General features: G+C 37.2%; 1 protein-coding gene across 2 annotated transcripts; it reads left to right on the top strand.

The window, feature by feature from the left end:
* Positions 1-13: 13 nt before the first annotated feature.
* Positions 14-22,084, top strand: PLK4 (polo like kinase 4). 2 transcript variants are annotated; one of them, XM_047798449.1, is made up of 16 exons: positions 14-290; positions 953-1,048; positions 2,552-2,647; positions 2,728-2,842; positions 6,096-7,119; positions 8,262-8,362; positions 9,958-10,094; positions 11,402-11,506; positions 11,881-11,983; positions 12,869-13,018; positions 15,139-15,272; positions 15,367-15,458; positions 15,592-15,739; positions 16,774-16,914; positions 18,861-18,967; positions 21,460-22,084. In XM_047798449.1, exons 1-16 carry the CDS (start codon positions 261-263, stop codon positions 21,560-21,562), a joined length of 2,682 nt encoding a protein of 893 aa, XP_047654405.1. In that variant the 5' UTR covers positions 14-260; the 3' UTR covers positions 21,563-22,084. The 2 variants fall into 2 exon arrangements, with proteins under 2 accessions (XP_047654405.1, XP_047654406.1); XM_047798450.1 differs by lacking the exon at positions 14-290 and having other exon boundaries at positions 2,556-2,647.
* The last annotated feature ends 2,369 nt before the right edge of the window (positions 22,085-24,453 follow it).

Below are 24,453 nucleotides of genomic sequence, written 5' to 3'. Positions count from 1 at the left end.
CTACCCGTCTCGTTACGTCACCTCCAACCTCCCTTGACGGCAACCGGCGGGAGTTTTTCAAAATGGGAGCGCGAAGGCGCCACCCAGTCCTCGGAAGGTGCCCGGGAGACCTTTCCGTGGCTGTACTGTCGTCGCCAGGAGCGGCGGCCTAGAGAGCTGAGCCTGATGGGCGCCAAGACCCGCTGGCTGCTTGGAGCGCTGCCTCGAAAGGACTTCGTGAAGGGAGCTAATCCGGGAAGCACGGGCCGGGACCTAAAAATATGGCGACGTGCATCGGGGAGAAGATCGAGGTGAAAAGACGCGGCACTCCTCAGTAGGGCGAGTGGGAGTCGGAGTGGTGGGACTCGAGACCCTGGCTGGAAGGGGATCGGGCGAAGCTAACTGCCGCGGGGCGGGCGCCGAGGTGCTTTGGGAGGGTCCCAACCGCCGGGAGCCGGGCTGTTTAAGGGCGGAGCGGCCCGCCCCTCACAGACGCGGGGGCGGTGAGACAGGTGTGTTGCTCGCAGCTCCGCCCTTCTGTTCCTAGACACCAAGGCTTCTGGTCAGCGATCCCGCTCCAGCTGCCGCGCTTAGAGCAGAGCAAGACTGTCTCCCCTTTTTTCAAGGGGATGGCGGTTACCTCCGGCGGGAGCTGCGGCGGGATTCTCTTCAGGCGCACAGCTCTCAGGGGGTTGGCTGGAGGTGGGAGGAGGGTGCTGAGGCTACACTGAAGTTGCGGAGCCAGACTTAGGATACTCTATCTAGAGCCCAGCCTGGAAGCTCAGAGAGACCTGCAAGGCATCAACATGCTTTCCACCCCAGACACCTGCTGTATCGAGGTGTAATATCTGCTTGAATTTTGAATGCAAATTCCCCTCTTGATCCATTTTCTCCTCTTTTCCAGCCCCTTCCTATTTTTTCCCTTTCTCCTTCTGAAAGTTATCACACACATTCTTTAATTTTGACTTTTAAGGATTTTAAAGTTGGAAATCTGCTTGGTAAAGGATCATTTGCTGGTGTCTACAGAGCTGAGTCCATTCACACTGGTTTGGAAGTTGCAATCAAAATGGTAAGAATTTTGTAATCAACTTCTTTGCTGGTAACAAGAGATATTTGCTATTTGAAATGTCAGAAACTCCTTACCTGCCAGCCTTTTCTTTATGGTGTAAAAATCCCATTGCTTAGGCAGGAGACAGTAGTTCCAAGTCCACCATTTGAACATAAGGTTATCGTGGGAGATCCTTGACCATACTTAAATAACTTATCTTCAGTACTGTTCATTATACCTGGTATCTAATTATGTGTACTTGGAATAATCGGTAGCGATCAAAGAACAAAAAATAACTTTAAAATAATAAGAATACACTTGTGCATAGTTCTATATTACACTGTAGCAAGCTAAAATACTGTTCTTTTTATCAGAAGTCAGTCTAGGGAGTTCCTGTCGTGGCTCAGTGGTTAACGAATCTGACTAGGAACCATGAGGTTTCAGGTTCGATCCCTGGCCTCACTCAGTGGGTTATGGATCCGGCATTACTGTGAGCTGTGGTGTAGGTTGCAGATGTGGCTCTGATCTCGTGTTGCTGTGGCTGTGGCATAGGCTGGTGGCTACAGCTCCAATTGGACCCTTAGCCTGGGATCCTATATATGCCACGGGTGCAGCCCTAGAAAAGACAAAAAGACCAAAAAAAAAAAAAAGTCAGTCTAGTAGGAGTAACATAAGCAAATTAAGAAGCACTTATCTATACTAGTAGGAAAAAGGAAGGATAGTTTTGTTTTAAAGCTTGCTAAATTTTTGTTATTATTATACATAATGATATTTGAGCTATTAAATTTTTTGTTTATTTTATTTCACTTGCTTTTTAGGGCCACACCTGTGGCATATGGAAGTTCCCAGGCTAGGGGCTGAATCATAATTACAGCTGCTGGCCTAAACCACAGCCACAGCAACACCAGGTCCTTAACCCACTGAGCTAGGCCAGGGATCAAACCTGCATCCTCATGGATACTAATCAGTTTTGTTACTGCTGAGCCACGATGGAAACTCCTAAATTCTTTAAATTGGTGGAATGTATTAGAATGCATTGGGCAAACTTATGTCCACTTTATCAAGCACTTTACTAGATGCATGGGGAAAAATAGACAATAGAATAAATTGATCTCAAAAAGAAATAGATAAAAAGATTTAGGAATATTTTAAAGTATACTTTCTCTTTTCAAAGTTCACGTAAGAGGAATTCCCACTGTGGCTCAGCAGTAACAAACCCAACTAGTATCCATAAGGTTGAAGGTTTGATCCCTGGCCTTGCTCAGTGGGTTAAGGATCCAGCATTGCTGTGAGCTGTGGTGTAGGCTGCAGACACAACTCAGATCCTGCATTGCTCTGGCTGTGGTATAGGCGGTCAGCTATACCTCCACTTTGACCCCTAGACTGGGAACTTCCATATGCTGCAGGTGTGGCCCTAAAAAAAAAAAGACACCCCCCCCAAAAAAAAATAAAAACAAAGTTAGCATAACAGCTTCACTTTCCAAAGTTTATCATCAACACTTAAACCTCTTATGTTATTTTTAGATAGATAAGAAAGCCATGTACAAAGCTGGAATGGTACAGAGAGTCCAAAATGAGGTGAAAATTCATTGCCAATTGAAACATCCTTCTATCTTGGAGGTAAGATAAAAATTTTATAAAAGTGGCCAAGGACATGAATTTTTCTATTTTATAATTTATTTTTCCCTTTTACATTTCAGCTGTATAACTACTTTGAAGATAGCAATTATGTGTACCTAGTATTAGAAATGTGCCATAATGGAGAAATGAATAGGTATCTAAAAAACAGAAGAAAACCATTCTCAGAAAATGAAGGTAGGCTCTGCTGCTTTGCTGGTTTTTTTTTTTCTTTCTTTTTTTTTTAAACAAAATTTAAATTTTTTTGAGGTACCTGCTGTGGCACCATGGGATCAGGGGTGTTTCTGGAGCACTGGGATGCAGGTTCACTCCTTAGCCCAGGACAGTTGGTTAAAGATCTGGTGTTGGCACAGCTGCAGTGTAGGCTGCAGCTGCGGCTTGGATCTGATCCCTGGTCTGGGAACTCCCTATGCCACAAGGCGGCCAAAAATCAAACGGGAAATTTTAAAAAATATATATATAATTTTTTGACATGAAATTTTGTAGTTTTGAAAAATGTATTATGTTATAATATTTAGTGAAACTTTCAACTATTAACTTGTGCTACAAAAGTAGATGTTATCCCCCCAAAATTAAAAAAGTGGTTAATTCACATAAATAATGCAGAAATTATGGAAGTAAAGTAAAAGGAGAAATTTACTATCCATCTTTTCCCAAAACAATTTTTAAATTAAATCAGTGATCATAATTTAATGTGTATCCTTTCAAATCTAGAAAACGCTTTTTAGAATGCTGTTGATGACTATAACATAGCTTCTAATTCAAATACAAATAACTATTAAAACCCGTTATTATAGAAAATGTCAAACATAAAGTTAAGAGAGTATAATGAGCCCCTATGAACTTATCACTCAGTTTCCAAAACTATCAAATCATGGTCAGATTGTTTCATCTGTACCCTTTCTTATTCCCCTAGTTTCCTAAAGTATCTTGAAGCAAGTCATAAACATCTTTTTATCTTTATATGATACAGACTTAAAAAAACAAAACATAAAAGTCACTATCACACCTAGTAATTCCTTACTATCAAATATATTGTCAGTTTCAGCTTCCTTGTTTTCTTATAAATAACTTTTTATAGTTCAGGTCAGGATCAAGTAAGGTCTATATTTTCAAATTATCTTTCAAATTATATTATCCTGCTAACTGAGATTGCAGGTCAAGATTGAAGGCTAAGAAAGGTAGTTGCTTATAGGCTTTTTGTCCATTTGATTCTATATTTAACCCATTTGGAAAACAGTTTGGTTGTATGTATTAATAGTTATGGAAATGTTCAGACCCATAGACTGAAAATAAGGACATAATACAAATTGAAAATTCATACACATGTTGATAATGAGTACTGCTTTTTTTTTTTTTTTTTTTTTTTTTTTTTTAGGGCCACATCTGCAGCATATGGAAGTTCCTGGGTTAGGGGTTGAATTGGAGCAGCAGTTGACAGCCTTTGCTGCAGCCACATTTGTGACCTACGTGGCAGCTTGTGGAAATACTGGATCTGAGCCAGTATTCAACCTACACTGCAGCTTGCGACAACACTGGATCCTTAACCCGCTGAGTGAGGCCAGGGAACGAACCCATATTCCCATGGGTACTTGTCAGGTTCTTAACACACTGAGCCACAATGGGTACTCCAGTACTGCTTTTTTCATAGTACTGTATAAGAATAAGGCCTTCTTAAATAAGACATAATTTGCGAAAGAGGAACGAAATGAATTATCAATTTGACTTAATTAAAATCAAGAATGTGGGAGTTCTCACTGTGGCACAGTAGAATCAGCAGTATTTCTGGAATGCTGGAATGTAGATTTGATCCCTGGCCTGCCACAGTGGGTTAAGGGTCCAGCGTTGCCACAGCTGGGGTATAGGCTGCAACTAGCTCAGATCAGTTCCCTGGCCTGGGAACTCCAATTGCCTCTTGGGCAGCCAAAAAAGAAAGTTAAGAATGTGTATGACAAAAGATACTATCAACAAATTTCAAAGTCAAAGGTAGGAAGAAAATATTTGTAAAATAAAATGGCTGACAAATTAATACTTAAGATGTAAGGTATGCTTAAAAAGAAAGAGATAATTGAATAGGAAAATGACTGTTCACAGAAGAGAAAGAATAAGTGGCCAGTGAACATTTGAAAAGATGCTCAAACTCAACAGTAACCATAAGAATGCCAGCTAAAATAATGAGTACTAATTTTTTACCCATTGGATTCAGACAACCTAATGTTAACAAGGATGTGCTTGAAAACAACAGCCTTTTGGAGAGCAGTTTGGCACGGTATTAAAATACTAAATTTTGGGCATTCCTATCATGGTTTAGCGGTAACAAACCCAAGTAGTATCCATGAGGATGCAGATTTGATCCCTGGCCTTGCTCGGTGGGCTAAGGATCCATTGTTGCCATAAGCGGTGATGTGGGTTGCAGACACGGCTCAGATCCCACTTTGCTCTGGCTATGGTGTAGGCCAGTGGCGTACAGCTCCAATTCAACCCCTAGCCTGGGAATTTCCGTATGACTCAGGTGAGGCCATAAAAAGCAAAAAAAAAAAAAAAAATTCTTCTAATTTTAAGGACTTCTGGTTACCCTAGTTAACTCTAGTCACTTCTAATTCTAATAAAATTAAGCTTCCCTTGGGAGTTCCCATTTTGACAGAGGGGAAACGAATCCAACTAGTATCCATGAAGATGCCTGCTCAATTCCTGCCCTTGCTCAGTGGGCTAGGGATCTGGAGTTGCTGTGAGCTATGGCATAGGTCCCAGATGTGGCTTGGATCCTGAGTTGCTATGGCTGTGGCGTAGGCTGGCACCTGTACCTCACATTTTTCCCCTAGCCTGGGAACTTAAATATGCCACAGGTGGGGCTCTAAAAAGGAAAAACTAAATAAATAAATAAAATTAAGCTTCCCTTAATTTAGAAAACTCATCAGTTGGAAAGAACAAAGAATAAAATATAGTTGTATTTAGGAGGGTTTGTTTTTTTTGTTTTTGTTTTTGTTTTTTTTTTGTCTTTTTGCCTTTTCTAGGGCCACTCCCGAGGCATATGGAGGTTCCCAGACTAGGGGTCTAATCGGAGCTGTAGCCGCCAGCCTATGCCACAGCCACAGCCACAGCAGATCCAATCCACGTCTGCAATCTACACCACAGCTCACAGCAACGCCGGATCCTTAACCCACTGAGCAAGGCCAGGGATCGAACCTGCAACCTCATGGTTCCTAGTCGAATTCGTTAACCATTGAGCCATGATGGGAACTCCTAGGAGGGTTATTAAAGAGTATTTTAAATTATCAGAGTGGTATTTTAGCTGGTGAAACTAATTAGTAAATACTGGCATATGTTTTTGGATTTCATAATGTATTCTAAATACTGAATCTTCAGATTTTCTAAATTATAAGGTTTTTGTTTTGTGTGTGTGTGTGTGTTTTGTTTTGCTTTCTAACAGCTCGACACTTCATGCACCAGATCATCACAGGAATGTTGTATCTCCATTCTCATGGTATATTACACCGGGACCTCACACTTTCTAACCTCTTACTTACACGTAATATGAACATCAAGATTGCTGATTTTGGGCTAGCAACTCAGTTGAAGATGCCACATGAAAAGCACTATACTTTATGTGGAACTCCTAATTATATTTCTCCTGAAATTGCAACTCGAAGTGCACATGGACTTGAATCTGATATTTGGTCCTTGGGATGTATGTTTTATACATTACTTATTGGGAGACCACCTTTTGACACTGACACAGTCAAGAACACATTAAATAAAGTCGTACTGGCAGATTATGAAATGCCAACTTTTTTGTCAAGAGAGGCCAAGGACCTTATTCACCAGTTACTTCGTAGAAATCCAGCAGATCGTTTAAGTCTATCTTCAGTATTAGACCATCCTTTTATGTCCCGAAACTCTTCAACAAAAAATAAAGATTTGGGAACTGTAGAAGACTCAATAGATAGTGGACATGCCACAATTTCTACTGCAATTACGGCTTCTTCCAGTACCAGTATTTGTGGTAGTTTATTTGATAGAAGAAGACTTTTGATTGATCAGCCACTCCCAAATAAAATGACTATATTTCCAAAGAATAAAAATTCAAGTGATTTTACTTCTTCAGGAGACAGAAGCAGCTTTTATACTCAGTGGGGAAATCAAGAGCAAGAAACTAGTAATAGTGGAAGGGGAAGGATAATCCAAGAGGCAGAAGAAAGACCACATTCTCGATACCTTCGTAGAGCCCATTCCTCTGATAGATCTGGCACTTCTAACCAATCTCGAGCAAAAACATATACAATGGAACGATGTCACTCAGCAGAAATGCTTTCAAAATCCAAAAGATCAGGAGTAGATGAAAATGAAGAAGGATACTCACCCACAAACAGCAATGCTAATATTTTTAACGTCTTTAAAGAAAAGACATCCAATGGTTCTGGATCTTTTGAAGGACCTGATAACAATCAAGCACTGTAAGAATCATTCTATCAAAAAAGATTTTACTTTTCGGTAAACATGGAATTAGCACAAACATGAAGCTGCATCTTACTAAGGGGGGTTACCTTAGCATTATCATATGTTCCTGGGGCACTTTGTAACTGTAAGTTTTTGTTTTTTTGTTTGTTTTTTGCCTCTCCCAAGGCATATGGAAATTCCTGGGCCAGGGGTCAAACCTGCACCACAACAGCAACCCAAGCCACTGCAGAGACAACACTGGATCCTTAACCCACTACACTGCAAGGGACATCCTATAATTTCTGATTCTTAATAGAAGAATCAAAATGATGATTTTTGATTTGTAGGTAAGAATCTCTTAAAAGGAGCGAGTTCCTGTACTGGCTCTATGGGTTAAGAACCTGACATAGTGTCCATGAGGATACAGGTTCAATCTCTGGCCTTACTCAGTGGGTTAAGGATCTGGTATTGTTGCAAGCCGCCATGTAGGTTGCAGATGCAGCTTGGATCCCAAATTGCTGTGGCTGTGGCATAAGCCAGCAGCTACAACGCCTGTTCAATCCCTAGCCTGGGAACTCCCATATGCCACAGGTGTGGCCATAAAAAGAAAGAAAGAAAGAAAGAAAAAAAAAAAAGCTCTTAAAATGAGTGCATGTGCTCATGAATATATTTGTAGTATGTGTTTTAACCAGTTCCAGAACTTTTAGTGTCATTTTTTATTCTATGAAGCAGGTCTCCAGTACAGTCTATCAGATATTAAACATGTCTGATCCCTAGAGTACTCTAATAGTAACTGTATTACCTGTACACACACACACACACAAATAGAGAAAAGAAGCAGAGCCTAAGTGATAAGTAATCATACTATTGGCTGCTAGGTTTTTAGTGACTACCGTTTATTTTTCTTCCTTTTCTGATCTTTGATTTTTATGCTTAGGTTACAAGAGGATAGTAGCCATGTAGTAACATTGTCACCGTGCCATGGGCATTTTGGCATGGGAATTTAGCTTCTTAGAGACAGCTTAGTTATGTAGATACTGAGTTCCACAGTTAATCTCCCAATTTTTAGGTATTCATATCAGTATTTTTATCTTAGAAAGTTATTACCTGATGGGTTTTTTATTAGTTTATGGTAATTTTTTTTTTTTTGTCTGTTTAGCTCCAATCATCTTTGTCCAGGAAAAACTCCTTTCCCATTTCCAGACCAGACAGCTCAGACTGAAATGGTGCAACAGTGGTTTGGTAATCTACAAATACATGGTGAGTTTTTATGGACTATTTAATAAAAAGTAATTGCTTGGACACTTACCAAGCATTGCAGTTTTCAGTTAAGTAGAAGGTGATGTGGACCTCATAACATACCCATGGGACCTCACATACACTAAGGTACATAGATACTAAAACCTAAATATTTTTAAAGAGCTGTCATCCAAGTCATTATTTTTTCTTATAGATACATAGAGAGTTGGAAAGTTAAACATTTTTAATTAGTGAACAAGACATTCACAGAAGGTGTGTTAGAAAATAATGATGGAAAAAAGACGGAATAAAAAACATATGGAAGAAACATCTGGAGAGGAGGAGATAATTTTTTACTGAGTATCATATTATCCCAGACAAAGTGCATAATATGGATGTAATTTAAGCAGAGAGTTGCTGTGTCACCTTAGGAGTCTGGTTTTTTTTTATGGATATTATTTTCAAGAGCCCAAAAGAGAATTAATCTTCTCATGTGTACTTGTTGAAGATGGTAATTCAAATTTATGTTTTTTAAACTACAGTACTGCCATATGTTCAGTCTTTCTCTTAATCTTCTTTTGTGCTTATAGATGCTTTTATTTGGTAACATGGACATGTCTGAGCAATCCTTATTTATAATAATCTAGTAGTGCTGCTTAATTTTTAAGTATATTATTTGGTATAAGAGATTTCCTGTTGTAATGGAAGTGAGGGGAGGCACTTAAAAGTCATTTAAGGGGAAAATTGTGATATAGATTTTTAGAATTTAGCATTTGAAAAATTGCCTTACGTAGTTTACATAGTCTTATCATTTTAAGGGCTTAAAAAGATAATGTTCCCATATGAACTCTAAAACTGTATTAAAGATAAATGGATAAAGTTCAGTAAGAAATTTTTAGAAATGTGGGTACATATGCATTTGTAATATTAAGTATTACTATTAAAGCTATTTCATATATTTTAGTGTTTTTTGGTTTTGGCATATTTTTAAAGTAAAGATAGTATAGTTTTTAGCTTAAAGAGAATAAATTTACATGTTATGTAGAATGATTACTTGGGAACTCCTTTCAAATCTGTGTTTGTTGGAGCAATGGCAGTTGCTCATTTTGTATTAGTAAGTGACTAGGTGACTGGTTTTTTGCTTTGATTGAAAAATTCATTTCATATTTACATCTTTCTTAGTCTTAGACTAAAGGTATTCCTTTTCGTTCTGGCTTAAAACATCCTTTTATTATGCCATATCAAACTGCTTGTTAGAAAGATTATGAGCTTTTTTTTAAAAAAAAAAGACTATTTCTTTTGTTTCTCAAAAAAAAGTGCTATTGTAACCAGCATGACATTATTTTGTATAGACCTGACTTTTTAATGATTCACTAAATTGCATTATTCTGTGTATATTATAGCTCATTTAAGAGAAACTACTGAGCACAACAGCATTAACCCAAACAGAGATTTCCAGGACCATCTAAATTTGCAGGCCATATCAAGAAATGTTTGGTTTGATAAAAGAGCCAAAAAGAGCCCCAGTGCTTCTGATAATGCACATCCTACAAAACAGCTGACTGCATTTCACAGTAAACCTGAGATAATTCAACAAGAATCTTTTTTTGGCTCAGATCCTTTTTCCGAACAAAGCAAGACCAGGAGTACGGAGCCACCATTGGGTTATCAGAAACGTACATTACGAAGCATTACATCTCCCTTGACTGCCTACAGGTTAAAACCAATCAGACAGAAAACCAAAAAGGCTGTGGTATGTCTTAATATTTTTCTAAAATCACTGTATGATATTTTCCTTAAGTAAATGGTTTCTGTATGAAAGATGTTGTTTTTTCAGTTCCCTATAATGTCCCAGTTTTGTTTTGGTTTTTGGGTTGATTTTTTTTTTTTGTCTTTTCTTTTTAGGGCCGCAGCCTCAGCACATGAAAGTTCCCAGGCTAGGGGTCCAATCGGAGTTACAGCTGCCAGCCTACACCAGAGCCAGAGCAACGCAGGATGCGAGCTGTGTCTGTGACCTACACCACAGCTCACGGCAATGCAAGATCCTCAACCCACTGAGCAAGGCCAGAGATTGAACCCGCAACCTCATGGTTCCTAGTCAGATTCGCCTCAGCTGCGCCACAATGGGGAACTCCTGTTTTGTTTGTTTGCCACTCTGCAGCATGTGGAGTTCCTAAGCCAGGGACTAGATCCCAGCTGTAGCTGCAGCAATGCCAGATCCTTTAACCCACTATGCCAGGCCAGGAATTAAACCTGCGTCCTGGCACTGCAGAGACTCCACCGATCCTGTTGTGCCACAGCTGTTGCACCACAGCAGGAACTCCTGTCCCTGTATTTTTTGACAGGTACATGATAAATTCACTCAAAAGAAAAGAAACTGGGTGTTTATGGAAAAATAGCTCTTTGTTTCCTTTTGGGTACCTTAAGAATGGCTGATACTGAGTTTTGAATTTTAAGTTATTGATGAAAAACATTTAAAAGTAATACTGGCTAAATACTGTTAAATATTATTTTATTCACAATCCTAACTACTAAATAACTTTTACTTTTGTTCTACATTTTGTTTCTACATTTAATCTAGTCTCAAATGAAAAAAATAAACTAGAAAATGTTTTTAATGTCAAACTATTTAAAGAAAAGGGGTAGCACAAAATTAAGTGTAGGAGTTTTTTAAATGTCATGTGCGAATTGGGAATGGGGATTTTTATTTAATTCCCTCTTGTTAGTCCTTTGTTTTCCATTGCACTCAGTCTTGCCTTTGTTTGGCATGCTATTGTCTTTTTAAAGTCCTTACTCTCCACCCTACCTTCCGCTTTCTTTCTTCTCACTGGTTATCATTTCACACCTGATTATACCTTCTTACCATTGCTCCAGTGTTTTACAGTTGCGCTCAATTACACCTCTAGTCTAGACTGTTGCAGTGAAGCAGCTATTTGATTTTTACTTTAATTTTTGTTTCTGCCATGGTTAAGTACTTTTCTCTTAACTAAGGTATATATGTCAGAGTTGTTCTGGTAAACAAGAGAATCGTTATTGATTTTAGTTTTGTTTTTTATTTAGGTGAGCATACTTGATTCAGAGGAGGTATGTGTGGAGCTTCTAAAAGAGTTTGCATCTCAAGAATATGTGAAAGAAGTTCTTCAAATATCTAGTGATGGAAGTATGGTAATGTGGATTTACTTTATTATTTTGTAGCTTCATCACTTAAACATTTAGCATTCCATTCATTCTATAATGATGTTCTTAAAAAATCTTTAATCACTTTTCTTGATATGATAGTGTCTCTGGAATTCAAAAACTAAAATACCATAATACAAGTATTTAAATAAGTGTGGTTTAAAAAGTAATTTTAACTAGTAACAAAATCTTAACTTTAGGCTTAAGTTTAAAAAGCAAAAAAAAATTACTTTTAGAGAATATTTAGCATTTCCAATAAAATATTTAATGTTACATGTGACCTCTTTTTATAATTTTAGTAACAAAATGTTGTGCTCTAACTTAATGGCATATAATTGGAATTCTTAAAAATTTTTTGGCAGATTACTATTTATTATCCAAATGATGGAAGAGGTTTTCCTCTTGCTGATAGACCACCCTCACCTACTGACAACATCAGTAGGTACAGGTTTGACAATTTACCAGGTATGTAAATTTACTAGAGAATAAATTTAGGTAATGGATACAGATACATAAACTCTATACATGTAAATATTATAGATTGTAAATATCTTGGCTTCAGTAGTAGGGCTATAGGTTATGTTCTCATACTTCATGTCTGGTGAGATGTGCTGTACCTTACTTTTCCAACAAGTATTCATATTTTGTGTTGCAATGTTATTTTATTCTATTTATTTAAGTAAAAACTAACTCTGGAATATTAGTCATCTGTCTCACAAATAAAATTTGTACACTTGTATTGTTACAGTTTGTCGAGAATCATGTTAAAAATTCAACATGCAGTATCTAGTTTTTGACTTTTTTTGAAATCATTACTGTGCTACGTAATGATCACTTGTAACTTTGGTTAACCACACTTGACTTCCATATGCAGCCTCTGGATATTATGGATTGGGAAATTATGTACTGAATAGTAAGACCTCAAGGAGGTGACCTAGAAAAACAAATAAGAGAACCTATCTAATCTAACCCTATTAGAAATTAAAACCAGTAGATAAGCCTATTAAATAAAATAAGTGACCAAAGTTAAAGGGAAATGCAGAAATTTATTAAAACATTCCTGGAGCTCCGGCATTGTCACTGCCATGGCTTGGGTCACTGTTGTGGCAGATTCGATCCCTGGCCTGGGGAACTTGTGCATGCTATGGGAGTGGCCCCCAAAAAGAGATTTTTTAAATAATTATCATATCAGTCACCAGATTTTGTTGTATACTTGGAAATTTTATTACACAGTGTTTAGTTTTCATTAAAATAACAGACTTAAATATCTAAAAAATGCTAAGCTTTTATGGGTTTTATGTTAATGCTTTTATTCCCTAATATTAGGAAAATTTTTTCTTTTCTCTCTAGAAAAGTACTGGCGAAAATATCAATATGCTTCCAGATTTGTACAGCTTGTAAGATCTAAATCTCCCAAAATCACTTATTTTACAAGATATGCTAAGTGTGTTTTGATGGAGAATTCTCCTGGTGCTGATTTTGAAGTTTGGTTTTATGACGGTAAGTGCCATTTGGAAATGGTGATTTTTTTCCCCCTTTAGTTTGTAACTTAGTAGTTGTGGGTTTATTTATTTATTTTTTTTAATTTAACACAGCTAGTTTTATGTGTGTCTGTATCCATACATAAAAATTATACAACACAGTATACTCTATGTCATATGTTAATCAAAATATATTTATCTATACTTTCTTATAAACAATTTATTCTCTTAATATACATATTAATTCTCTTTTCCCATTTGGCTCCAATTTAACAATATCCTGTTTGATATTATAAAAATAACATGAAATAAACAATACCCTGTTTCTTACTAGGAACTTAACATATACAAAATTATTAAAATAGCACATGTCACAAAGGATAAGATTGAACCGGAGAATCTTATTTTCTATATCCATTCTACAAAAGATGTTTATGTATTTATTTATTTAGTCTTTTCCAGGACTGCACCCACGGCATATGGAGATTCCCAGGCTAGGGGTTTAATCAGAGCTATAGCCGCTGGCCTACGCCAGAGCCACAGCAGCATGGGATGCGAGCTGCGTCTTCGCCCTACACCACAGCTCATGGCAATGCTGGATCCTTAACTCACTGAGCAAGGCCAGGGATCGAACCCGCAACCTCATGGTTCCTAGTTGGATTTGTTAACCACTGAGCCACAATGGGAACTCCAGATGTTTAGTTTTTTAAATTGAACTATAATTGATTTACAATATTATGTTACTTTCTTCTGTACAGCAAAGTGACTCAGTTATATACATATATACATTCTTATTTATTTTCTTTTCCATTATGGTTTATCCTAGGATCTTGAATATTGTTCCCTGTGCTATGCAGTGGAACCTTGTTTTCCATTCTATATAGAAGAGTTCGCATCTATTAACTCCAAACTCCCAATCCATCCCTCCCCTATCCCCTAGTTCCTCCTTGGCAACCTCAAGTGTGTTCTCTCTGTGAGTCTGTTTCATTCATTTGTGTTGTAGTTTAGATTTCACATATAAGTGATATGTGTTTGTCTTTCTCTTTCCTACTTCATTTAGTATAATCTCTGATTCCATCCATGTTGCTACAAATGGCGTTACTTTGTGTTTTCTTTTTTTATGGCAGAGGAGTAATTCCATTGTGTATATGTACCACATTTCATTATTAATTCATCTGTGGATGGACATTTAGATTGCTTCCATGGCTTGGTTATTGTGAATAGTACTACTATGAACACAAGGGTGCCTGTATCTTTTTGAATTAGAGTTTTGTCCATATACATGCCCTGGAGTAGAATAGCTGAATCATATTATTGCTCTATATTTAGTTTTCTGAGGAACCTCCATGCTGTTTTCCATGGTAGCTGCACCAATTTACATTCCCACCAACAGTGTAGGAGGGTTCCCTCTTCTCCATGCCCCCTCCAGCATTTGTTATTGTAGACTTATTAATGATGGCCATTCTGACCAGTACCTCATTGTAATTTTGACTTGCATTTCTCTGATAATTAGAGACGTTGAGCATCTTTTCATGTGCTCTTAACCACATATATTTCTTCTTTGGAGAAATGTCTATTTAGATCTTTTGTCCTTTTTTCAGTTGGGTTGTTTATTTTTTGTTGTTGAGTTTTATGTGTTGTTTGTATATTTTTTTACTTTTTACTCTGTAAAGCTTCCTCCCTTGAGGGACACATAGCACATACACTCACAGTAAACACAATTATAGCTGTCCTTCACTTAGGTTTTTCTATGAGAGCAGTGATTTTTTAAAAAAATACATAAATATCAAACTTAGGCAAGATAAATGCAGAAAAGAAAAATGGATCCCCTGTATTTATTGAATACTGTTTTGAAAGCCTCATTTTATTTATCATCAATAAGTGATTATAAATGATACCTTGGTGTAGGAGCCATTATGTACTGGGGTATGATAATGAATATAAGAATTTTTTTTTTTTTTTTTTTTGGTCACGCCTGTGACATTTGGGCATTCCTGGGGCAGGGATCAAAATGGAGCCATAACAGTAACCTGAGCCACAGCAGTAACAATGCCGAGTCCTTAACCACTAGGCCACAAGTGAACTCCAAATCTAGGAATATTTAAAGAAATGATAAAGAGTTCTCTTATTTTCTTTAAGGGGCAAAGATACACAAAACAGAAGATTTAATTCAGGTAATTGAAAAGACTGGGAAATCTTATAACTTAAAAGGTGAAAGTGAAGTTAATAGCTTGAAAGAGGAAATAAAGATGTATATGGACCATGCTAATGAGGTATGTACCTACTTGTAGTAAGATTCTCTTACCAATTAATAACATTAAAAATCACATAGGTGAAGTAATGACGGAAAGCACTCTTTTAAAATAGGGCCACCGTATTTGTTTAGCACTGGAATCCATAATTTCAGAAGAGGAAAAGAAAAGTGGAAGTGCTCCCTTTTTCCCAATAATCATTGGAAGGTAAATGTTCGAAAATGTATTAAATATGATAAAAATGTTTTACAAAACAATTTAATATTTTCATTATGAATATTCTTTTGTTTTCTGTAAACTGAAAGCTTTAAGGGAATGTATTTGGACATGTCTCTTTCAGAAAACCTAGTAGTACTAGTTCACCCAAGGCCTTATCACCTCTTTCTCCTGTGGATCCAGACTACCCCATGACAGATACACCATCTCTGAATAGAATGATCATAAATAGTGCTGCTTCTCCGAAACAGGCACCAATACCTAATCCTTCTGTAAGTAAAATATACGTTACTTCTGTACTTTAAACCTTCAGTGATTGCCTAAGGTCTTTGATAATCAAATTGAAACTTACTGTGGCCTTACTATCATCAACCTACGTTTGAACTGTTTTATCCCACACCCTTTTTTTGGGGTCTTTTTAGGTCCGCACCCTCGACATATGGAGGTTCCCAGGCTAGGGGTCCAATGGGAGCTGTAGCTGCCAGCTTACACCATAGCCACAGCAACATGGGATCTGAGCCGCACGTGCATCGTACAATACAGGTCACAGCAATGCCGCATCCTTAACCCACTGAGCAGGGCCAGGGATTGAACCTGTGTCCTCATGAATGCTAGTCAAGTTTGATAACTGCTGAGCCACAACAGGAACTCCTATCCCACACTCTTTGTGATTGAACCTTGGAAGCCTTTTAGTTCTTTCATTAACCAGACTTTCAGAGTCTTTGTCAGATGCTATTCACTTGATGGGTGAAGTCTGTCCCAAACCCTTTAATGGCTAATTCTTTCTCATTCTTCAGGTCTCAGTTTAAATGTTATCTCAACAAAGCCAAACCTAAATCCTCTGGGAAAAAGCTAAATATATTTATATATGTTTTATTTTTACTAGTAATGTATTGTTAAATACTTTAATATTCATGATAGGATTGTGGTTAAATGAACTTAAATTTTTACTGAGAACTATCATGCCAATGAAGACTATAAAGCAATATAGTAAAATGTAAGATTAAAGAAATAGATCTCTGTGTGCGTGTGTATATGTACTCATACACACAAGCATACATAATTTCAGCCATGAAAAATTATACCTTGGAGGACAAAAAAGACAAAAGAAATCTACCAAAATAAAAATAGAAGTTGTATGGGGGTTTTTTCCCTGTTCTGTATTTTTCCAGTTTTCTGTACTGTGATTGTATTTTGGTTTTTTTAAAAATGATTTAAGCTAATACAAGTCCAGTCATTTTCTATGTTTGCTGAAGCTGGCTCATTAGAATGCTGAGGAGTAATATCTTCCTTTTATTGTTTGTAGATGGTTACAAATGAAGGATTTAGCCTCACAGGTGCAGCTTCTGGAACAAACATCCCTTCCAATAGTCCAAAAGATTGTCTCCCTAAATCAGCACAACTTTTGAAGTCCGTTTTTGTGAAAAATGTTGGTTGGGCTACACAGGTGAGTGTTTCTAGTAAAGTTAATGTTTCTAAGTATAAATTCATTTGATTTCCACAGTAGTAAAGAGTTATCAAAAATATATAAATTTCTTTTCTTTTTAATGGCTGCAACTGTGGCATATGAAGTTCCCAGGCTAAGGGTTGAACTGGAGCTGCAGTTGGGGCCTACTCCATAGCCATGGCAACACTGGATCCAAGCCACATCTGTGACCTATACTGCCTCCTGTGCCAGCACTAGATCTTAATGTGCTGAGTGAAGCCAGGGATTGAACCTGGATCCTCACAGAGACAGCCTTGCGTCCTTAACCTACTGAGCCACAACAAGAACTACAAATATTTTAAAGATTTGTCTTTCCAAGAAAGTTTTTACACCTTTTTTGCATTGATTGTTAATAATTTTCATATTTTTTATTTGGATACAGTTGGAAAATTCTAGATATTCTTGATAATAAATTGCCTGCTAGGGCCTGGGTGTGACCAATTGTGCCATTTGTTTTTAAAGTACAGGTCATGATGATGGCTAATTTTTAGGAGTTGGGAATGCCCAGGGCATTTTAAGTTTTAGAAAGTATTTATAATCTAAATTACTAGAGTAACTTTGATTTGGCAGAAAAAGAAATGTTTGCATTTAAAAGTTAGATCTACATTGAGTTTCAAACTTAAAGAATTTTATATAGGTGTAAACCTTCATTTGTATATTAACTCAAAGCTTGAATCTTGGAGACTTCTGAGCATAACACATGTAATTTTTACTTACCAATGAAGTAAAATACAGCCTAGTCCTTAGTGGGGGTAGGAAATAAAGGGAGTGAAACTCAACATTTGTTGAGTACCTGCCATATGATATGTTTTCCACACACATTGTCTCATTTCCCAAAATAAAACATGGTAAAGTTGATGTTATCTTCATTCATAGAAAGTAAAACTATGGCTTATTATGGATGGTTGACTTTCACATTCTTATTCATTAGTTGGCAGAGTCTGGATATAAACCCAGGTCTGTTTGATTCCAGTGTCCATGCCTTTGTTCTCTTTATAGAGTGGCACATTATAAATGTCAGTGACTGAAGAAACAAGTTCCAAAAGTAAAGATGTAACATTTTTCAGCAGAATAGAAATTCTTGTGGCCTAAAGCCCAAAATAGAGGGAAATTCTAATTTAAGAAAGCATTGTGGGAGTTCCTGCTGTAGTACAGTAGGTTAAGAATCTGATGGCGTTCCCGTCGTGGCTCAGTGGTTAGCAAATCCGACTAGGAACCATCAGGTTTCAGGTTCGATCCTTGGCCTCGCTCAGTGGAAAGGATCCGGCGTTGCAGTGAGCTGTGGTCTAGTTCACAGACGCAGCTTGGATCCTGCGTTGCTGTGGCTCTGGCATAGGCCCCCGAGCTTGGGAACCTCCATTTGCCGAGGGAGGGCCCCTAGAAAAGGCAAAAAGACAAAAAAAAAAAAAAAAGAATCTGACTGCAGCTGCTCAGAATGCTGTGGGGGTGTGGGTTCAATCCCCAGACCAGCATAGTGGGTTAAAGGATCTTACATTGCTGCAGCTTTGGCATAGGTTGCAGCTGCCACTTGCATTCAGTCCCTGGCCTGGGAACTTCCTTTTGCCATGGGTGCGGCCATAAAAAGAAGGCATTGCTTGGTTATTTCCTAAATCTGTTCTTGGTTAGAAATACTATGTAGGAAAAAGAAACCTGCTCAGATATCCTCAGTGGAAACGAATGGGAAATAGGATTTATTTAGAATAATTTTAACATTATGATGCCCTATTAAAGGAATAATCTTAAAAAGGTAAGAATATTCTCATTGTTACTACCATACAGCCCCAAATTTGTAGTGTCATGAAAGGGTTTCCTTTTTTAACTATGAAAAACCTGTTACACATGAATACTTTTTAAGAACTTCGTAGCCTTTATCGTATAGTAATTTTGCATGCTTGTTATTTTTCTAGTTAACTAGTGGAGCTGTGTGGGTTCAGTTTAATGATGGGTCCCAGCTGGTCGTGCAAGCCGGAGTTTCTTCTATTAGTTACACATCACCAAATGGTCAGACAACTAGGTAAGTTATTAAAATACTGGTTGAAGTTCAGCTCTTTGCTATAATTTTTTTCTCTATATGTTGAAATAAATTACTAAAGTTACTATTTTTATGTTGATTTTTTTAAACTGTTAATTATTCACAGCAGCTCATAAAATCTTTTTTTTTTTTTTTTTTTTGTCGTCTTGTTGTTGTTGCTATTTCTTGGGCCGCTCCCTCGGCGTATGGAGGTTCCCAGGCTAGGGGTCCAATCGGAGCTGTAGCCACCGGCCTACGCCAGAGCCACAGCAACGTGGGATCCGAGCCGCGTCTGCAACCCACACCACAGCTCACGGCAACGCCGGATCGTTAACCCACTGAGCAAGGGCAGGGACCGAACCCGCAACCTCATGGTTCCTAGTCGGATTCGTTAACCACTGCGCCACGATGGGAACTCCATAAAATCTTTCTTAATGCCTATTTTATGATTATCTACGTGAATGCAGGATATTTGGTATGGATGATCCACTCCAAGCAGTTAGATTCCTTTAGCCTTGTTATTCCTTAGGCAAACTAGGTTAGCTTTTTTTCAGAAGCAATGGCCTTCTAAATTGAAAATAATATACTTAAACAATTTACATAAAAGAACAAGGAATCTTTTAACAGATAACCAGGTTATTTTTCCCAAATTAAAGGCTGTATCCACTGATCTAATGTAAAGTGATTAATGTTTAAAAGATATTTTTTGAGGAGTTCCCATTGTGGCTTAGCAGTAACGAACTGGACCACTATCTGTGAGGACGAGGGTTCAATCCCTGGACTCATTCCCTCAGTGAGTTAAAGATCTGGCATTGCCATGAGCTGTGGTGTAGTTCAAACACATGGCTTGAATCTGGCATTGCTGTGGTGTAGGCTGGCAGCTTGCAGCTCTGATTTGACCCCTGGTCTGGAAATTTCAGCCCTAAAAAGACAAAAATTTTAAGGTTTTATTTTTTAAGGTTTTTTGTTTAGGGGAAAAAAGTCTTTTTGAATGTATGTATACATTCTGAATGAGGATGCCAGGCTACTAAATATGCTCTCAAGTAGGAATCTGGCAATAGTGAGAATAAGCAGGAGTTTGGTTCCCACATTTCAAACCATAACTTACTACAAAGAGGTGGGGTGTTGATAGGGCCAATACAAACATGCTACTTTATGGAAAGTATTTATTATAGAGAAAATATTTGGACAAATATAATTTGTGAATATATACCAACTGCTTTTGTGTATTTATATGTAGTGCCATCATGTAAAGAACTCATGAAGTGAGAGGTTTTTTGTGTTTTTTTGTTTGTTTGGTTTTTGCTGCACCCTCAGCACATGGAGGTTCCCAGGCTAGGCGTCCAGTTGGAGTTATAGCTGCCGGCCTATGCCACAGCCACAGCAATGCCAGATCTGAGCTCACAGCAACGCAAGATCCTCAACCCACGGAGCAAGGTCAGGGATCGAACCCACAACCTCATGGTTCCTAGTCGATTCATTTCTACTGAGCAACAACAGCAATTCCATGAGAGGTTTTTTTAAATCAGCTCTTTCAGATGCTCCAGAAGGTCGAACTACACAGATATAAAAATAGGTAGAACCCAGGTTCAGAAGATTAAAATTCAGATTTTACTGGATATGGTCATTTTGAAATGGTTAACATACAGTAAAAATGCATTTATAATGTTTGTAGCTTAGTATTTTCCTTAGATTAGGCCTTCAATTTAATGAGGAATCCAGATTTTCAGCTTGCTTTAGAATTTATAAAATCAGTTCAAGTTTTTTGATCTGGTTGTCTTTTTATTAATATTATTTTTTGTCTTTTCTCTTTTTAGGGCTGCACCCACAGCATATGGAGGTTCCAAGGCTAGGGGCTGAATCGGAGCTATAGCTGCCAGCCTACACCACAGCCACAGTAATGCTGGATCCTTAACCCACTGGGCAAGTCCAGGGATCTAACCTGCATCCTCATGGATACTAGTTGGATTCATTAACCATTAAGCCACGATGGGAGCTCCTCTTTTTATTATTTAAATACATTTATAAATTGGTCATTTTTAAAAGGAAACTAAGGAGTTCCCGTCGTGGCGCAGTGGTTAACGAATCCGACTAGGAACCATGAGGTTGCGGGTTCGATCCCTGCCCTTGCTCAGTGGGTTAACAATCCGGCGTTGCCGTGAGCTGTGGTGTAGGTTGCAGACGCGGCTCGGATCCCTCGTTGCTGTGGCTCTGGCGTAGGCCGGTGGCTACAGCTCCGATTGGACCCCTAGCCTGGGAACCTCCATATGCCATGGGAGCGGCCCAAGAAATAGCAAAAGGACAAAAAATAAATAAAAAATAAAAAAAAATAAAAGGAAACTAAGTATGTTTAACTTAATTTAGGTATCCAATAAATAATTTTGTATTATTTTTCTGAGGTGCTTTGCCATTGAAGAATTACTGAAAAATATGCCTTTTAGTACTCATACAAAATACAAACCAAGTGACTTTTTTTTTTTCTTTGCTTCACTTAGGTATGGAGAAAATGAAAAACTACCAGAATACATCAAACAGAAATTACATTGTCTTTCTTCCATCCTTTTGATGTTTTCTAATCCAACTCCTAGTTTTCATTGATTAAAGCTCCTGTTAGATATATAAGTTTAATAAATAACATTTTTGTTGGCTTTCAAGTAAAGTGACTTTTTTATTTTAAAAAACTTCTTTGGAAAGCCTTTCTATAAAAGAGAATTTTTGACCAATACCATAATGGATGTATTTAATGAGAGAACAAAACAGAATGAAACTCAAGTCACTTAAAAAATGTAGCAGTTGTAGACTAAAATAGGACACATAACTTTGCTCTTAGAAATATATATCCCTCAAAATACTGTGTTCATGTATTTGTATTGAATAATCTTTTAAAGCAAAAATATAAATGGTATGTAGTATATTTCTGCTTTGACTGTTTTCCTTACTTAGACATGTTAAGAATCATGGACAAAACATGCTGGAGTTTTTGAATATTGAACATGTAAATAATGTATATTTATGTTATAAGTAACATATGTAAACATGTATATTTGTTTTATATTTATTTTTGTAGCACTAATTTCTGATGAAACATTTCTGCAAATGAATTTTATAAAAAAATAAATAAGTTACTTTATCTTTTGATTATTTAATACTTAATTTTTTAAAAGTTACTTATAAACTCAGTTTTAAATTTTGTTGCCTGTTTAAGAGGAGCCAATTAAATTTTAAAAATTTTGAAAATGGTAAATACATTTTCTCTACTTTTATCTGAAAATATCTGTATATTTTAATGATAAACATTTTAACACTGAAGATCTTAAACTTAATTCAGACCCGTAAATATGAGGACAAAGAATATTTGATAGCAAGACAACCATTCTTAAAGAAATATGGTAGAATAGGTATAGAATGAAACTACTTAAATATAATAAAGACTGTTAAAACTGCCTCAATGACAGATGATTTGTATAATCAAATGTTGGAGTCAATTCCATTATGTAGGAATATCCAAAGTCACAATTATTCAACATTGTGTTGGAGGTTTTTGTCTAAGGCAATAAGAAGAAAAATAATTTTTAAAATGAATTGCAGTTAATAAGACAACCCAGTAGAAAAATGAAAAAATAGGAACACATCATTCGGAAAGGAGAAAATCCATATAATGTATAAAAAGAAAATATGCTCAGCCTCATTTATAGTTGGAGAAATGCAAAGTTAAAACAAAAATCATTTCCCAGAGTTCTGTCGTGGCTCAGTGGTTAACGAATCTGACTAGGAACCATGAGGTTGTGGTTGGACCCCCAGCCTGGGAACCTGCAACCTCATGGTTCCTAATCAGATTCGTTAACCACTGAGCCACGATGAAACTCCAGGAAATGATTTAACCCTTCTCTAAGAAATAAAAATATGATTAGAAATAAAATTTCCTCCTTAAAAGTGGAAATTATTAAAAGAATTCCTAACTAAATTTTGAAGGCTAAAGACTCAAATACATTTTGCTTTGACAAAATTTAGGTGTATTTTTTTCGTCTTTCAGTCTTAATGTGTCATTATGTTCCAGGTATTTCTCTTATACATACCATATAGCTGAATTTTTAAAATCCAGTGTAATAACCTCTGTAATCTACTTTGTTTACATTATCATTTATGACTATTTGTCATTACAGTTCAGTTGCACTTATGACTCAACTTATTCTGAGCCTTCTACTTACCATTCTTATTTACTTTTTTTCCCATTCTTTCCCAAACTTTCTTTCCAGGTGAGTTTCTTTTCCATATGCTTATCTGAGTTTCCTTTTGGCAGATTTTTCTTTTTTTTTTTTAGGGCCACATCTGCAGCATATGGAAGTTCCCAGGTGAGGGGGCAGATCAGAGCTACCTACAGCTGCTGGCCTATGCCACAGCAACTCAGGGTGCGAGCCAAGTCTGTGACCTCTACCACAGCTCACAGCAACACTGGATCCTTGACCCACTGAGCAAGGCCAGGGACCAATCCCCAATCCTCATGCATGCTCATCAGGTTCGTTTCCACTGCGCCAAACGGGAACTCCCCAGATTTTTCTGTAATTATAGTTTTTAGAATTTGCTCCATTTCAATGCTTTGGTTCTTTTCTTCAAGGATTCTACTATATGTATATTAAATCATCTATGCCTAATTTTATATCTCTTTATTTCTGTTACTTTATTTTTTAAGGGCCATACCTGTGGCATATGGAAGTTCCCAGGCTAGAGGGAACTAGCCTCTAAATCAGAGCCGCAGCTGCCGGCCTACACCACAGCCACAGCAATGCCAGATTAAAGCTGCATCTGGGACCTATGCTGCAGCCTGCCTCAATGACAGATCCTTAAACTACTGAGCGAAGCCAAGGATTGAATCTGCATCCTTATAGATACTTGTCAGGTTCTTAACCTGCTGAGCCACAATGGGAAATCCTCTGTTACTTTACTTTTCCTCCATCTTTGACTTCTCTCATGAAGTTATCTATGACATCTTATTTACTCTTGTGTATCTGTTCTTCATGTCTGAAATTATTTGAAGTTTCTTATTCTTTCCTGAGCTCTGCCAGCAATGTTTTCCTATCTTCCTATTATCTTATTTCTCCACTTCATTGAGAAACTTTCCCACTTCTCAGTTTCTCAAATTACAATATGTCATTTTTTCAACTTTATCTGTTTTATAGGCATATCTATCTGGCATACCTTTGTTTTCTATAACATTATTTAATGCAACTGCACTCTTTTCTGTTCTTCCTCAGTATTTATTCCAGTAAATGGCACCTACATTATTAGCTATTCATGTAAGAATCATGAAAATCATTTTTAATACTTACTTAACCTCATTTAACACTTATTTACCTCATTTAACCACCAACTAATCCTGCCAACTCTACCTCTAAAATGTATTTCATATGCTCTTAGTTCCCATTTCCACTGTCAATTCCCTGATCAAAGTGACCAGCATCACTCATCTGAACCACTGCAATAACCTCCTG

The sequence above is a fragment of the Phacochoerus africanus genome, chromosome 10 (assembly GCF_016906955.1).
Source record: "Phacochoerus africanus isolate WHEZ1 chromosome 10, ROS_Pafr_v1, whole genome shotgun sequence".
In the NCBI taxonomy this organism is placed as follows: Eukaryota; Metazoa; Chordata; class Mammalia; order Artiodactyla; family Suidae; genus Phacochoerus; species Phacochoerus africanus.
This window is presented reverse-complemented; position numbering and strand designations above follow the sequence as displayed.